We start from the raw sequence: 17,638 nt of genomic DNA on the forward strand, positions 1-17,638 counted from the left end.
GGCAACATACAGCTTAAACAGAACCTCAGGAATATTTTCAGTATTTTCATAAATATGCTCCGATATATACTATGCATTTCAGTGCATTATCGTGCGAATCAACCATATGGGATTGAATAACAACGAGAACAATTATAATTAAGTAAAGTGAGTTTAAATAAAAAATTGTATTATTATTATTATTTATTTATTTAAGCCGTATACCTATAGGTAGTAATTTACATAGTAGGTATATGATTTACTATGATTACACTTACATTTTGTGTCACCGAATAAAATATGCTTGTTTTATAGGAAGTCTCCAAAAAATAATGTATAAATAATTCTTAGTCTAATAAACGTTATAGATACAATATAAATTAGTAATACCTAGATATAATAATATATTTGATATAATGGATGATCTAAGAAATAATTCGTCTGATTTGTTTATATAATATTATCTACTAAATTTGTAAATAACCATATCATTAGTCATTACCACATATAATAATTTAAAAATAACAAATTGTAGACAATTTTTTTATGTGCCGGGTGTTATATTATTTTAATTTACTAGAAATAGTTGTTGCGATTAACATTTAAGTATTTAAATGCGCTTGCATATTTAATTTTAACTATCTTGAGATTAGCTCATAATCAACTTAGCCAAGATAATAACTCTAAATAATCAATCAAATTTTTGGATTAGACTTTTGTATTTAGTGCTTTAAAACACATATTTTGAAGAAAAAAATCGAAAAATCGCTTGGGAACTAAACTGTATTAATATAGGTACCGATGTTTTTATTGAACATTCAAATACATTATTTTAACAATTTTAATATTATACTGTTTTGAATAATATTTTATGTTGTACTTTCCTACATTATTTTTGCTACATTGTTCTCATATCAACAGATTTAGATCGTGAATTTAAAATAAAAAGTATTTATTAAATCATAAGCTGTCACCTGCTAGTTTAAATAATTGTTGAATATTTGCATAAAAAAATTGTGAATTTGTAGATTTCGAGGTTTCGTCTAATAATCAGCATAATATAGGGTATTATTACGCCACTGTTTTATCAAGGTTTAACTTGGATTTTATAAATTTATCTAAGTGTACTCATCTAGTTTGGTCGCTCGTATTATAATGTGTAAATGTGATAAATTCTTAATAACGTCAATATTAAGGCCACATAGATCCATATGAATAACTACTATACTCATATATTATTATCTATATTCCCAAAAGATAATGTAAATTGTATAAATAATATTAAGTGGTGACGTATTATAATATAGTCGCATAGGTAATGTACGACTTACCTTGACACGCCCCGCCATCGACTTTTGTACAATCCTCGGGAAACTGTCGTTAATCGTTGAACGGAATAAATGAAACTCACAAGTACAATGCCATATTATTGATTATAAACACTGTTTTATTATAAATAATATTAGAGCAAAAATAAAAAATAATTAATGACGGCCGCCTTTTCCATTTAAATTGACCGGCGACGGAAAATGTCGCGATCGGCCATTCGCTTGTAATTCCACGTACTTTAATATGTAACTTGGACCGCGGTCGCGATTCGAGGTAACAGACTTTATACCGTGACCGCCGCGTGGTCAGTAATAATTTAACCGAGTTTCCAATGCACTGTGCACCGTGTTCCGTTATCATGCAAGTAAAATTCTGAAAGTAGACGTGACGTTTTGTAGTGTGTTGGTTACTATTGTTATTAATGGTAACTTAATTTACCACTGTATTATCACACTGCGAAAAGTTGAATTCAACTTTGTGGTATCATTGGTAAACTCGGCTTACCATGAAAAAAACCCAGGTAATACCTATAACCTGCTATCCACCACGTGGTTCAACCAATCAAGATCCTATAATGTACGGAACACGGTACACGCAGTATATTGTATATTGGAAAATCGGCTTTAAGCCGGATTCAAAGCCATGTCGTGTCGCGCGATTGCGATAACTATGGTTACAAAATACAAGGTTACAACTAGTAACCATGTCGGTTTAAAAGTTGAGCCGTATTCAATTCTTGGTATCTTCAGTTTTAACTTGGTTATAACACCATACCAAAAGTTAAACGTCCAATCAGAATGTGGTTTGATCGACACGACGTAGCAGCTGTGAATCCGGCTTTATGGTTAATGTTTCACTTATTTCCTCGCGTCCGAATAACCACGGCAACCGTATTTTCATTATATAGCGGAAAAGTTTTACAATACAAACGGTTTGAAACGCTTATAAGATTGAAATTCAAAAGCGCTTTGTGTATAACCTAACCTCATCGGTTGTTTTTAACCGTGGTGTAAGGCATAAAATGTTAATTGTGATAAGTCGTAATAGATAGTCGCAAAAGTATAAACAAAGTCGACCACAGTTCTGGTTAATAGAGTTAAACAGACCAAACGCTGAGTCATGGCGTTTGAAATGTTTGCAAGCGTTTTATAGGCTCCGTTTAGCAAACAGACAGTCCGAATTTCTCCGTTATCAAACGTTTACAAAGTTTTCCGCCATCGCTAGTCTCTGCAACGTCCGCGCTTTGTCCGATTATTCTCAACAACTCTCGATCAAATCGTTTTCGTCATCGCCATCGCCAGACGGATTACGAGTGTTACAAGCCGAGAACGGTGCCAAAGGCAAAACGCGAGTCTTTCACCTATGTTATGTCGTTAAACGCAATGTCCGGAAAGTCCAACGAAAAATAAAACTGTTTGCATTTCACCTCAACGGACGCTTCGTAAGTAACACTGCGAGATGTGATATGTAGTTAGTGATACACTGTTCTTGATTAGTGGTAGAAGGTCATCTATATGGCTATATGCATAAAATCATTGTTATTTGGTACCTATTCATTTAAATGTTTTTTCTCAATAACGTAGTTAAATTTTCCGAAGGAATGCAAAAGATACTGTTTTGGGAACATCGTAAGGTCTGCGCTAACACGACAACGTTCTGAAAATATTATTCCGTCTTTCATATTGAGAATTATTTGGAATTGATTTTCTTATAATAAATTCGTTTCAATTTAGAATGTTAAACATATTATTATAGGAATATTTTAAGAAATACGTACGTACAATAATAAATAAGGGAAAACCTAAAAAATAAAATAAATTTTGTTATTAATCGATTGAATATTATTTTACTCTCTCACAGCAGTAAAATAAAAAAAAAATCTTTAAAAACAAAAATGTCAAAGCTTATAGACTGTATTATTATGATCTAAATATTTATAGGTACTTAAATGTGTTTGCAAATAAAGAAAGAAAAGCATTTTGGATTTGTGAACACAGGTTTTATAGAAGGTAATAATATTGTATGTAAAAGTTTTTAAAAATAAAATCTTGTTTTATAGTTACTTTAGTCTGGAAGTCGTATAGCGCATATTATAGTTCTTTTAGTTTATCATAATATTTTTCTTGATTTTTTATTCTCAGAGCCAGAGACCCATCATCATCTCAGCTTGTATTATTTAGTATAAAACTATAAATTTATAACAATAAACAACACGTATTTATTATTACAATGATAAAAACTAAAATGTCGGTATAATGTACTTAAGCATTAATTTAAAAGGTTAGGCCAAATATTAATGTTTACTATTTATTTATTTAATATTTATCCCCACGATAAACCCGAAATTCTTTAATTATATTTCAAAATATTATTTAATAGGTATTACTGTATTAGTATTATAATAGTATGTTATGCGCTATAGTATGTACTGCAGAAAGACGGCATTATGATATTTTTCAATTATTTTCGGTTAGGCCACAGACTTGGTGTTACACCTGCAGCAGCAGTACAATACGTTCGGGTAGGTATAGAAATATTTTACACACAAACGATCTTGGCTAGTAAGGGTGGCTACGGATTATATTCATGGTTTACCTGTAATTGTGTCTGATAAATGTTGCTAGGGTCTTATTTTATAGCGACTACAGGTACATAATATGTGTAAAATCATCCAAGGTAAAATATTATAATGTTACAAGAAGATGAAAAAAAACGTAGGTAGGTTAGGAATTCAATGAATACGAAAACATGCTATTTCTCAACCCCGTTGCACCGAATCCAAAAAAAAAAAAATAAAATCGATATTTTCATACGACATAAAAATGTTTTGTTATACTCGGTACTCCTCCTGCCTACAGTACTACATACATAATAGTATAATATTCGAGAAATAACCACTTTTTAGAACGTGTGGGGATGAAGACAGTATGCGTAAACAAAATTATACTCACAGAACTGACAATATAATTACTTTAATATAAAGATTAAAGAACACTACATTAAAACAATAACACAATTATAAGCAAACTGTACACGAGTAAAATACATACTCGTATTTTAATCTAAAATTATACACCATTATTTTATTCATTCGATCTAGCTATAGGTATAATTATAGAATTCAATGAATAACATTCAATGGACCATCCGTGTAGATTTTATTGTTAAAGATCTCCTTTTATTATTATTTAAATGCACATACATAACATAATGAATAATTTCATTTACCTTTACAACATATTTTAAACAGTCTCAGTCATTGCTAAATATTCTGCAATGGTCGATGGTGTCATGCGGTTTTTTAAATTATGAATTCAATGGTTGTTGATTTTACTTGTAGGTATTCCATTATTTTTTACTATAGTCTCACTAATAGATAATGGCATTAGTTTGTTTGCATATATATTTGACAGGTTAGTTAGCAAATATACGTGTGTGTATTTCAGTGTTTGCAAAGAAAACCGAATTGCATTAAGTAAACTTTGAAAACTACCTTTTAATACATTTTTGAAGTTAATGCAAAAGTATCAGTAAAAACTTAAGTTTGTTAAAAATAAAAGAATGAAACAAGTCCATCGACCTTTACTGTAATAATAATAGCTTGATGCAGTTGATATTCGTTACACGTATACTTATTTAGTTATTTGTTTAATGTGACTATGTGAGTACTCAATACCTATGGAGTACAAATATATAATGCCACTATGTCAGAAGTTACAAATACAAATGTTGATCTTTTGTTTTCTCTGAAATTAATCAATACGTATTAAACTTACTAAATTACAAAAGTAAAAAAAAAAAAAAATGATATCCATGCTTTGTACATTTTTGCATTTGTATTTCTATCCTTTTATTAGGCATGTCGAGAGATCGCAATTATTAAAAAATATATAAATACCGGTACGACAAATTTAAGATTTATACAAGTATAATTAAAGATATCAAATATTATTATTATATATTTATATAACTAAATTTATCACATTATATAGGCAACTATTATAATTTATAAGATATAAGTTATAGCACATGTGGGAAAAATCCAAAAGATATTTAAGCACCACTAAAACTTTTCTCGTGTGTTAATTTAGCATTGTTAAGAACAAAGAAATATTTTGTAGATCTAGGTTATTTTCGAAATTCTTATTGAATAGTCGTGTAAATTCAAACTATTCAAACTTAATTCACAACAATTATCATAGTATGACGACGCTCTGTTACTAACGCAGATAAGTTGTCTAATAAGATCAAAGTAGATAAATTAGATCTTACTAGATAGACTGACAGAAATATAAATTTGTTCACTTATATTAAATTGTACTATATTATAATTATATTATATTATGTTATAATTATATTATATTTAATTGTGTGTCTATTAATATTCCAACATAATGCGTTTTATGGTGACTAATGAGGAAAATATAAAAATGATATTATGTGGTATTTTAGTTTATACAAATTATTATATTATAATTTAATATAATATTTATTATAAAACAGGTATCAAATGGGTAATTTTAATATTAATTATTTAGATGAAGAAATAAAATATCTTGGTTATTAATTTTTTTTTTTGCTTGGGAGGGGATTGCATATTATTATTATTATGAGTATCGCTACGTCAGGGACGTATCTAGAATTTTATCTCGGGAGGGGGTCCAGACCTCAGGAAGAGCCTGGCTACGTCTCTAAGAGCCTGAGACAAGTATTATTCATACATGATATTTTAATCCAATATTAAAATTAACGTTTTATAGACATAAGTACTTAATATTTATTTTTAAAAATTGCATTTTGTTCTTTCAAATTATTAGATAATATTAGATGATATTAGATAATATTATATAAATAATTTATGTATTGAATTTTTTTTTATGTATTTAGGTACCTATATATTGATTTGATTGTTTCTTACTTGGACAATAATATACGATTAAGATTCCCCCTTTAAATTGTTCTTTCAGTAATTAAAAAATATAATATTAAATTGCATCGTGTCATTTTTTAATAATCTTGTTAGGAATTTAGATTTGTTATAAAAAATTATTAAAATCACAAAAATTATTTTGTAGCTGAAAGTCAGTATGAACATTGATAAAATATCTAGAGTTAAAAAAAATAAAATTTTTAACAATTTTTTTTTTTTAAATCACAGAAGTAGAATCAATAATAATATTATATGGGGAAGGTATAATATATACATATATGTGTTAATGTTTAAAACGACCAATGCAAATGATGTAATAGTATGTGGGTACTTTGTTTTTGTAATTGGAGTAATAACTGTAGTATACCTATCTCTCGATGGTACACAAAATAATCGATGAACAAGAAGTAATATTTATCTATTATCATTAATTGGCACATGCCACATACAACATAACTAATAAGTGTAAAATGTGTCTGCCATTTAAAACATTAAATTAATAACGACGATGTTAAGTGACATAAAATCAAAAATATTATATTATTCTTGCATTGTAGTTGTGATATTTCGGTATAAGGATGTGTTGACTGTTGACGTGTATATAGATTTGTTCCTGGCAACTGGCACTATTCTAATTTCTTTACATAGGTTAGTAACCTAATCTACCACATTTTTAACCAGAAATACTCCGATCTAAAAATCAAAAATTACCACGTAATATTTTTCTGAGAAATCTCACTGACTCTCTAGTGTGTTAGTGTGTACATATTATGATTCGTACAAATATTACAAAACTTATGTTTTTCAAAATTATTTTCAAAATTTAATTGGAACACAATTTTATTGATATAAAAAAAAATATTTCAAATAAAAAACTTTCATAAAAGATGAAATCAATATTATTTCGAATAATATTTTTGGCCTTGTTGTCCATTAATTGAAATCTAACCATTACCGTAACCGGTGTAACCCGATCAAAGGATTGGTATAAATTAGGCATATTAAAAACTGCGACACTATTTACTTAAATATCTGCATTTGGTCGACTTGTTATTCATCAATTTATTTTTTGATTTGTGTACGTTCGCAGACGGACCGATATCGCCGGACGTATGTTCGACGGGGTCAACGGTAGCGGCGGTGCAGAGGCGGTGGTAGCCAGTGGCAGCAGTAAAAGTGGCAGCGGTCACATGGACGTCAAAGTAGTGTACGCCAACCCGAACGGCACGCTGTCCATATTGCCTGACACGGCGGCCGGTGTGTCGCCATGGCGTCCGTCGTCTGTGTCGTTGGCCGCGGTGTACCTGACGCTGTCATCCGCGGCCATCGCGTCCAACCTAATGGTGCTGACCGGCATCGTCACCGCGGACAGGCTGCGGTCACCGTACGCGGTGCTCGTGTCCGCGCTGTGCCTGCAGTGCGCCATGGACGCCGCGGTCGGCCACTACGTCACAACCAGAGAGCTGTTAGGTGGCGGCGGTAACGGCGGAGGAGTCACCATGTGCCGCGGCGTGGCCACCGTAACGGCCGCCCTGTCCGCCGTCGAGCTGGTCACGTTTGCCGCACTCACGTGCCTCAACACGTTCGTCCGAGCCGACTACGCCGAGCTGCCTCTGCCGGCCGCTGCTACCCTGTGGGCCGCCCCTTCCATGTACACGTACGTCATACTCACACCTACGCTGCTGTTCACCACTCGATATTTCCCGTCAAGGTACGTACCACACCGCCGAACGTATACGACAGGCTATCCCTGCATGATTAAGTGCATAAAAGACTGCACGTTTTTTACGGCACGATTACGAGCAAATTCGCTAACGTAAGTACCGAAGAATATACAGAAATTCAAAAGAAAATTCTGCAATGTTATTATTCACGTAAAAAAAATTTGAACTATATATATTATACGAAAAATATTATTTAAAATTATTACGATAATACCTACAAGTGTATATTATGAATTCGATACCATCATGATTTCATGGTCATAATTTAATGCAACGTATCTGTTGATAATAATTATAATAAACAATGAGGCTAGCATTAAATATTCACTTCTTAAACTAAAATATTTCTATGATAATTTTGAAAAATTAGAGTTTTTTTATTTTATCAGTTTTGATGCCGATATTATTATGTGTATATTTTATCAGTATCAATTGTTTAACTGAGTTTGTTTAACGTTTATTTAATGGTCAGTTGTATCACTATATTTTTAAGTATGATTTTTAAAAATTAAATACGTTAAAAATAGCGAAAAGGTAACTAATAACAAGTAATAATTATTACTATACTTGATGGTATTTTTGGCTTACCAAAATTTAAGCTTCTGCACTCGCGTTTTTAGAAAATTCAAAGTGGTTATTCTTTATGAAAATATTTTCAAAGTCTAATAATTATAAATCTATTCATAAAAAGCAGTAGTATAAGTTTTAAAGTGGATTGGAAGAGATATACATTGTAGTGTAATCACTAAATGATAAGCATTGAATAAACATGTTGTATTATATAATATCGTTGCGAATATTCGAGAACGGGCACAAGCGCGACTATACGACTATACGACTATAAAGACAGCAAAACAGAAATACTTCAAAACGTCGATATTTTTCATTTTATCGCTGTTTGCAGGGTATATGCTATAAATGATTATAATAATATTAAAATACATACGTAAAAAAAATTAGAGTTTCAATTTATACGTAAAGTATTTACCATTATGTAATAGTAAAAATAAATCTAACAACTACACTTTGAAATCTATCATCGAATCATAAGTAATTTGAATATATTATAACATTTATAACTGTACAAAATGTAATAAATAGTAGTTTTTCTATAAGTAGTTTATATTAAGCTCAATAATTAGAAGCACAAATTGTTGATATAAAACAAAAATTATATTTTGTGGAAAATGTTTATAATTTGTTTTCAAATGCTTTGTATTTTACAAGGCATAGAGTTTTGTATAGATACTCATCATCATATTTTTACTAATTTATTTTTCTACAGTAAAACCATATTTCACAGAATGCTACTCGAGTGATGTGCATTTAATAAAAAGGTGATAGTACTGGTCTCATTAAGACAGTGATCACTACTGCATATTTTTAATTTTCTAGTGCAGTACCTTAAATATGTAAAAATACAATGGGGTTTCAACTACCCAGATTTACTTAATGATTCGAATAGCTATATACAGGGTCAGGGTGATTCTTTTATCAAACAACACTCATTATTTCAAAAACTATTTACATTTTTCAAATTTTTTTTTCTCAACATTTTAAATCCATCTTGTTCTAGAACTATATATTCTTTTAAAAATATTTTCACCCTTATATTTATCAGGTAAACCATTATCAACTTTTGATTTTCAAATTAGAACCTATACTTCAAATTTCATAAACTAAAAAGGCTATTTTTTCCATGAATTTTCACGTTTAAATTTTCACTTTCGTTAATCTGTTTACAAGATATAGCCTCTCAAAATTGGATGTTTTAGGTGGTGTTTGTGTGTTATAGGTGTATGTTAGGTGGTATTTACACACAAATACCAAATGAGTGGTATTTTGTAAAAAAATCACCCTGTATATTTGTATACAATTCGACGAAACATTAATTATCTATACCACTACCCACAAATGACAAAACAATGCACTATGCACGAGAAAAAAATCTACTCCATCCTCAAATATTCCAATCGTCAATTCCCAGTTGATTGACTTGTCGTTTGTAAACGTATTACGTGAACCATGATATTCTGTAAAACCGAATTATTTTTTTGGATTTCCAATCAGTGTATATCAAATTAAAATTCGATTACTTTATTTAAATTTAGTTATTTTGTATACAGATTTAATGACATTGCTAACTCAATCACATTATTTTTCTCATTTTTGTTGAAAATAATTTCAATACATTTTGTAGAGTTATAACTTATATCTTTATATATTATTAATAAAGTAATAAATTGAGTACCAACTCAATTTAAAAATAAATAGACTACAACTTTTAAGATAATTTATCGCATGTACCAAATAAAAACTGATGAGAAAAAGATTGAAAAAAAATTAATATAACATTGATTTTATAATTTTTATACACCGAATTCAAGCATTCTAAGTGGAATTAAATAATGCAATAGAAATCTACCTACTTATATATTTTCAAATAATATTTTTCAAATAAAAGTAATTAACATTTTTTTTTTTCAGGGGTCGATGCGGTTTCATTGTCAATACAACTGGATGGTTTTACCCATCTTTATTGATTGTTTTCAGTTTTATGATACCCTGGTCGATATCATTTTATTTTGTTTTTGTATCTCGACCTTCAACGATTACTAAATCGACCAATATCATTGTGACACCCACACAAACAAAAAGCCAAATCGATCTTGTACCGTCCAAATTAATTTTTGCATCTTATACAATTCTTGTAACACCTAGTCTTATATCTTCAAGTGTTTATCTTTATAGCAACCCAAATGTCAATCCTTGGGTCGAAAACGAAGCACCGGAAGACATCTTGGATGGCTACTTATCAAAAATGCCAATTATGTTTGATGTATTTGTGCCGTTGGTCCTAATATACTATCACAAAGTGTTCAGAAAAAAATGTAGAGAATTGTATTTGCATGGGTTTAGGAATTCCGTCTCAGACGGACGTCAAATCTCTATCGAAAGACTGAGACGAATTAGAAAGAACGAACGTTTGGCAGATGACGCACCTGTATTATTTCTTGAACGGTCTGGCATGATAAGCGTTAGGTTTCCGAGTGAAGACGGCTTCGTGATGAAGGTATGTGATTTGAATCAAAAAGAGGACAATAATTCAAATAGCAGAAAAGAAGTACGGGTTTCGAAGAAAGTGAGTAAAGGTCCTAATGAAAGTGGTGTATATAGTACAAAAGAACCAAGAGACGAAGAATCAAGCCTTTGAAGAAAAACATAAATATTTATAAAATTAAATCATATACTAATAATAATACTTTATTATTTAATTGATGTATAATATCTATGTGACTGTATATAGTATAAAATAATATATAAGGAAGAACAAATTATAATTTACATTTAATTTTAATTGAGTCTTTGCATTTAACGTATAATATAATTATTGAACAACGAAATCAAAATTATGTCATTTATAAATAAAATATTCATTGTAGACAAATAAAAATGTAATGTATTTTATTAGATATATGTTTATTGTAAATAATCATAAATAATTTATTTTATTATTAATATTGTTATTATTTCTTTTTACCAACCATAATAATAATTGTGTACATTTTTATAAGGTCTTAAATAATTGAAATTGTATTTTGTACAAAGACAATATATTTTTATTTATAACCTAAATCTTTGATTACCAATATAATTTACTGGTTGCTGGACACCAAATAGCTGACCTCCGTCTGTGAATCCTAGGCCTCCACCGAATCCTTGGTTCTGATATCCATATCCTAGCTTCTGATACGGATTGAAAATGTTTCCTCCTGAGTACCCATTCCATCCTAAACTGTAACCTTGACCATTGGTTTGGGAATACGGGAGGACGTGACCTGAGTATTTCCCTTGATCAAATCCGTCAAATTCGTGAGCAAAACCCCTCTGGATGTATCTGTTTTCGTACTGCCCAAATGATCTGAGCGCCATGAGAACAACATAGACAGTGGTAAGCAGAATCTATTATTTTTATATTTTTAAAACGAGTTAATATAAAATGAAACAAAATCTATATAACTGGAAATAAAACTATATATGAGCATATAAAAGAAAACAATAAGTATGAGATTTACCTTGGTGTTTAAGTCCATTATTAATTATTATTATATTTTATTAAACTCGTATTATATTGAACGTGGATATAGTTGATTACTGGTTGCTGATTCAAAACCGACTGAAAATATTAAAACGACTGACACTGTGAAAATGATCTGAACCGAAATTAAGGGGGTACTTATATAGGAAAGTAATACACCATGTACATAAAAAATAATATGTATGATACTACCTGTTGGATAACAAATGACAAAACTAACTTTCCAATTTGAATCAATTAAAGTAATTTTAGAATATATTTTTAATACGATTCACCGGATCGTATAATAGTTAAAACGCCATAGAATCGGTTTTAAAACGTTATGCTTTGATCTGTTATTTGAATATAATAAAACTTTATAACTATGTATTTTATTTGATATTTCAATATTATTATGAACCGTATTAATACTCATATACGCGTCACACCTCGTTCGTTCATAATTTAAATTAATTTATCATATTATACAACATATATATATATATACGTAGGTACTTCCTATATTATCATTTTGATAATATTAGAGCGCATAACATAACTACGCCACGGTATTCTTCTAAGTATTAATATTTTTAATCGATTGATCTACGCAATTAGTTTGATCGCAACGTGAAACGGTTCCTAAATTTGTCGAAAAATTCGATTCGCGTTGTATCAAATTATGAATTATGATTGTTTAATAATATTGTTATTAACATTCAAAACAGCTGCAGATTTCTATAGACAGACTACTGGCCAGATGAGGTGCAATTTGTCTGAAAGATTCAGCAAACACTATATTATTACACGAATGAGATTTTCGGCGTCGAAAAATCAGAACGTCGATGTACCTAATCGTGTGCAGTGTAAAAAACAAAACGACGGCGGACACCACTACTCGTTGGTTGTAATTGAAAATCGTCCTTCACGACCACACCAATGGCGTATCCGTGTTCGTCGTAAATCCTGCGCAGGAAAGCAATAAAAATAGTGGTCGCTGCTTAATAAACCTAACCCTGGTTAATGTTATCGAGTAGTTACGCCAGTTACGGTTGTATTATACGCACAATGTACATACTTAAATATTTTCGTTCGGTTTATGGCGTTATCCGTTTTGTCTACTGTCTAATACTAAAGTAATTACTTTAAGCGATGACCATTGTACTTGGAATGATGTACAGTTAAATTATTATTCTCTCCCCCCCCACCCGCCCACCATGGCCTCTGGGTCTGTTGTAAATGAATTTAATTTCACTACAGTAACCGGTGTGCGTCTTTGCTCGTGTGAAGTCGCTGAAGCTGAAATGTAATACAATTTTTAATTATCAGTATTGTATCGTTATCATCATGATCATGCCGGAACGCAAACATCGTCTCAACTTCAATAAACATAATAATAAATAAAAACTTAATAATTAACAATTATAATATAACAATGTAATTTATTGTTATAATAATATAGTGTAACTACTGCAACTACATTCTTTGGACGAACAACCAGTGAGAACTATTAAAAAATTAATTGCGGTGAATACAATATTGACGATAATTAATAACATTGTTATTAATACGATGACGGTAATCCGAAAAATAATTTCGATGCTCTTCGAAACAGATTACAGTTATCCCTTCTTTCGGACAAACTTTTAACCCGAACGTCTGATGTTATTCAAACTACCGCTAGATTACGCCATGTTGTTGATTATTCAATAATATTGTTGCCGTATTGCTATTACCCAAAGTCGTACTAAAATATTATTGCACTTTTGAATATGATACGACCCAAAACTGTCTCATATTGTACTGTTTATTTTAACATCGGTATGTCTGAATAAAGTAATATTATTAATATAATATAATATCGTTGTTTATTTGGGTAAACGGACGTTTAGTCCCCGGAAATTTTCAAGATAGGACATTTCGTCCCGGAGAGTATAAGACATAGGACGTTTGGTCCCCGGCATATTTTGATTAAAGGACATTCGGTTCTCAGGTTTCTAAATAAACAGCATTCATTTTTATTTAAATTATATTAAATTTCGAAGTAATAATACTAGGAAACTTATATACTAGCAAACAAGAAAAAAATAACGAACACTTGGAAAATCGTATGACTGAGTACATTAATGAGAAGCTTGCGTGAAATAATAAATGTACCGAAAAAACTTAGTTTTAAGGAAAAGAAATTACAGTCATTTTGTACAACATTTAACTATAATAACGATAATGACATTTTATATTATTAAAAAAAAATTAGCCAGCTGACCTAAAAATTTATTAATCTATTAATATTTACGAAATTTAATATGACTTAATATAATTGTGATTTATTTAAATTTTGACTATTTGTATAATTATATTGTGTGAATATTGATTATGTATCTGTAATTTTGTAATATTGTCATTTAAAAATTAAATTGTTCATTTAAAATTAAAGTACTTATCAAAATATGTCGAGGACCAAACGTCCTATGTCTAATAACTCTTCGGGACGAAACGTCCTATCTTAAAAATTGCCGGGGACGAAACGTCCAGGGACTGATTTTTTTGACGCGGACGAAAAGGCGGGGACGAAACGTCCACGATTCGTTTATTGGTTTTGCAGGCATCATGTCCTGTACGTTGCAGATAAGAAGGACCTAAATTGGAATTTTTATGTCTCACAGTGAAAATTGCTTTCAGACTGATTTTGCCCTCTATTAAATAGGAAATATTGGTAGTGTTTGAGCTATGACTTTATCGGGTTTTTTTCACCATTATATTAATCATTAATGTAGTAGCAATTACTGATCACCGATTATTATTATTATTATTATTACCTGTCTACTGTATAATAATGATGTGATATTATACTAAGTGGAATATCGTGGGATTAAAATATTTTATTTTTCTCAGGTTATTGAAACATGAGAAATTTTGATTATTAACTTATTTTGTTATTGTCAAAGTAACCGTGGCAGAATACTTAATGGCCGGTCGGACTACTTGAACAAAGAAAATTCTGATTACGTGACCTATCGGACAGAATAACAATATAAAAACAAAATATATACGAAATCTCTGTATAATACAGCTTAATGAATTGTACCTACCACCTGTTATTATGATCGACGGGTAGGAAATTACAATATTACACGAAACTATCAGGAAGTATTTTATTATTTTTGAATAATTACGTCCAACGAATTGAATGTACGCGTGTTTCGCACTACTAACTAAGTTAATTTGACAATTTTATGTCACACTTGGAAATCAAACGCTAACCAAGATGACTGCAGATGACTGAAATAATAAGATTTAAATTGTGTATAGAAATAAAAACTATACCTATGGTTAGGCATAGTCAATTCTTTTGAAATGCATATTATTATCCTCTTTATTCTATAGCAGTGCATAAGATATTATGTCGATGTATATCAATCATAATTTTACAATAAACCTATAATGTGTGTCAGAGTTTTGAACAGATTTTATTTTAGATTCTGAACGAAGTGATGAATATTTTGGACTTTTTTTCAGTTATTTATAGACAACTGAAATTTTCGATTTTTATGAGAATATTTTTTTGAAGTGTCGGTAAAAAAATTTTGGATGGCCAAAAAAATTTGAAAATGTAATACAAAGTTCCTTATGAGTTGTTCTTATTGTAGCGGAAAAAAAATAAAAATCGTTAGGTAGTCACATTCTTTTTTTTATAAGCGTTTATGGTTCAAATTTTTATGAAATCAGTCGAAAACACGAAAATTTGCAAGTAATTTTGAAGTTGAAAAATCATAAAATTTTTTATGTTTATAACTAAGGATTAGAAATACAACATTGAGTTTTCCATAAGTTTTCCTTCAAGTAGCTACAGAGAAAACTTGAAACATCATTATAGGAAAAATTTTAAATGCGTTTGAATTTTAAATTTTTACGAAATAGCGTAACGATAACGATTTATCCTGAAACGATTTAAAAGATTTGTTATTATTCAAAAAGTATAAGTCATAGATACTTGAAAATTTTACCAGTTATTTAGATTGGCATTGAAGTTTCGATAACACTTTTTAGAATTCACAACTTTAATTCAATGTAAGTAATCAAAACTTACATTATTTTTAATTTCAAAATTTTTAAATCCATATTATTTTAAAAATCCGATTTCAAAAAATAATAACGTACCTATTAAAAAAATTTTAAATCCATATTATTTTAAAAATCCGATCTCAAGAAATAAAAACGAATTAAACAAGTTTTTAAATGTCTTATCGCATTATTAGGTTCATGCGACTGATGGACAAAAGATTGGTATGTTTTAGTCGAAAAAAACGGTCGGTATTAAGTCACCTTAATTTTTTTGTTCTAATAACTGTACTAGTCATTATATATAAATTATAAATAGGTATATAATTAATATTAATGATCAAAATGTCATGATTTTTATATTTATTGTGAAACTTATTATCAAATATGGAAATAGATTATTTTATTTAGGCTTGGGCCCAGGGGCACTGCAGTTTTTGGGCCCCGGTGTTTGGCACTCCCAACCCCCCCGGTAGTTGCGCCACTGGATAGCGACCTAACCATGAATAATTGTCCTCGTGTATATATAACTGTACGTAAATATTTAGTTTTTCGAATAATTTATAATTGGAAATAATATTTTTTTGAATTCATTATAGATTGAGGAAGATGACATATTGTGTAAGAAAAGTACTAAAGTTGAATTTGAACATAATAATAAGACACATACCATGTTTAAGATTCTAGTAGCAATCGCAATTTGTCTATGGGCTTTCATTACAGTTGCGAACAGCATGGTTATAAGAGAAAATACAATAAAAATAGTAAATAAAACATTAGAATTCATGATAAATTAATAACTTTAAATGTTTTTCTTCTAAACCCAAGAATATGCAGGAAGAAACATTACAATCAATGTATATGGATATAATTGTAATGTCAAAAAAAATGGAATTAGCAGACCAATATGTGAAAGATTCTAACCTTTTATTAAGTGAGAAGAATTGCTGGAAGACAGTGTATGAGGCAGCAAAAAAGTTTTTCTCTAAGAGCCAACTTCCGCCAGACATTTCGATGAGCATTAACGGGTCAAATATAACAATTGACAAGGGAAATCATACTAATAATTATACAATATATAACACATAATATTATATTAATGGTAATAAAACATCTCATACTGAGGATAAAAATTTAGATTTAAGTTTATCAGGTGACAAAAAAACGACAAAAAAAAATATTGCGATTCCGTTTTCGATCAAAACAAAAAATAATGATAATTAATACATATTTACATTTTGTAATAATATTCTTATATAAATGTCTCACTATTTCATATTTAATTCACTATCTAATATTTTAATTTAATTGTCATTTGTTATCATGTATCAACTATTGTATCTTATCTTAAATTGTAACCTTTATATCCTATATTATTGATTAATTGTTGAACTGTAATAGCTATTGCTGAAGGTTCTAAAAAAAAAAATACATATTTGTTATGCTTATAGAAAATTATTAAAATTATAAGTTGCACAAAATGTTTTATACTTAAATATTTTCAAATTATTTAAAATATAAAAAAATCTTTAATAT

The 17,638-nt window shown here is 29.6% G+C and overlaps 2 protein-coding genes across 4 annotated transcripts; one reads left to right on the forward strand and one right to left on the reverse strand.

Annotated features, from left to right (window-relative positions):
* Nucleotides 1-31: 31 nt before the first annotated feature.
* LOC107169337 (uncharacterized) lies at nucleotides 32-11,514 on the forward strand. 2 transcript variants are annotated; one of them, XM_089228936.1, is made up of 3 exons: nucleotides 32-147; nucleotides 7,329-7,949; nucleotides 10,450-11,513. In XM_089228936.1, exons 2-3 carry the CDS (start codon nucleotides 7,351-7,353, stop codon nucleotides 11,174-11,176), a joined length of 1,326 nt encoding a protein of 441 aa, XP_089085062.1. In that variant the 5' UTR covers nucleotides 32-147; nucleotides 7,329-7,350; the 3' UTR covers nucleotides 11,177-11,513. The 2 variants fall into 2 exon arrangements, with proteins under 2 accessions (XP_089085062.1, XP_015374546.2); XM_015519060.2 differs by lacking the exon at nucleotides 32-147 and having other exon boundaries at nucleotides 7,251-7,949; nucleotides 10,450-11,514.
* Nucleotides 11,386-12,387, reverse strand: LOC149054890 (uncharacterized). 2 transcript variants are annotated; one of them, XM_089228938.1, is made up of 3 exons: nucleotides 12,254-12,387; nucleotides 12,039-12,139; nucleotides 11,386-11,925 (listed from the first exon to the last, which is right to left on the reverse strand). In XM_089228938.1, the coding sequence occupies exons 2-3, from the start codon at nucleotides 12,054-12,056 to the stop codon at nucleotides 11,587-11,589; spliced, it is 357 nt and encodes a 118-aa protein (XP_089085064.1). In that variant the 5' UTR covers nucleotides 12,057-12,139; nucleotides 12,254-12,387; the 3' UTR covers nucleotides 11,386-11,586. The 2 variants fall into 2 exon arrangements, with proteins under 2 accessions (XP_089085064.1, XP_089085063.1); XM_089228937.1 differs by lacking the exon at nucleotides 12,254-12,387 and having other exon boundaries at nucleotides 12,039-12,163.
* Nucleotides 12,388-17,638: the final 5,251 nt, after the last annotated feature.

Source organism: Diuraphis noxia, unplaced genomic scaffold (genome assembly GCF_037042655.1).
Source record: "Diuraphis noxia isolate RWA-SAM2 unplaced genomic scaffold, SU_Dnox_SAM2 contig0005, whole genome shotgun sequence".
NCBI classification, from domain to species: domain Eukaryota; kingdom Metazoa; phylum Arthropoda; class Insecta; order Hemiptera; family Aphididae; genus Diuraphis; species Diuraphis noxia.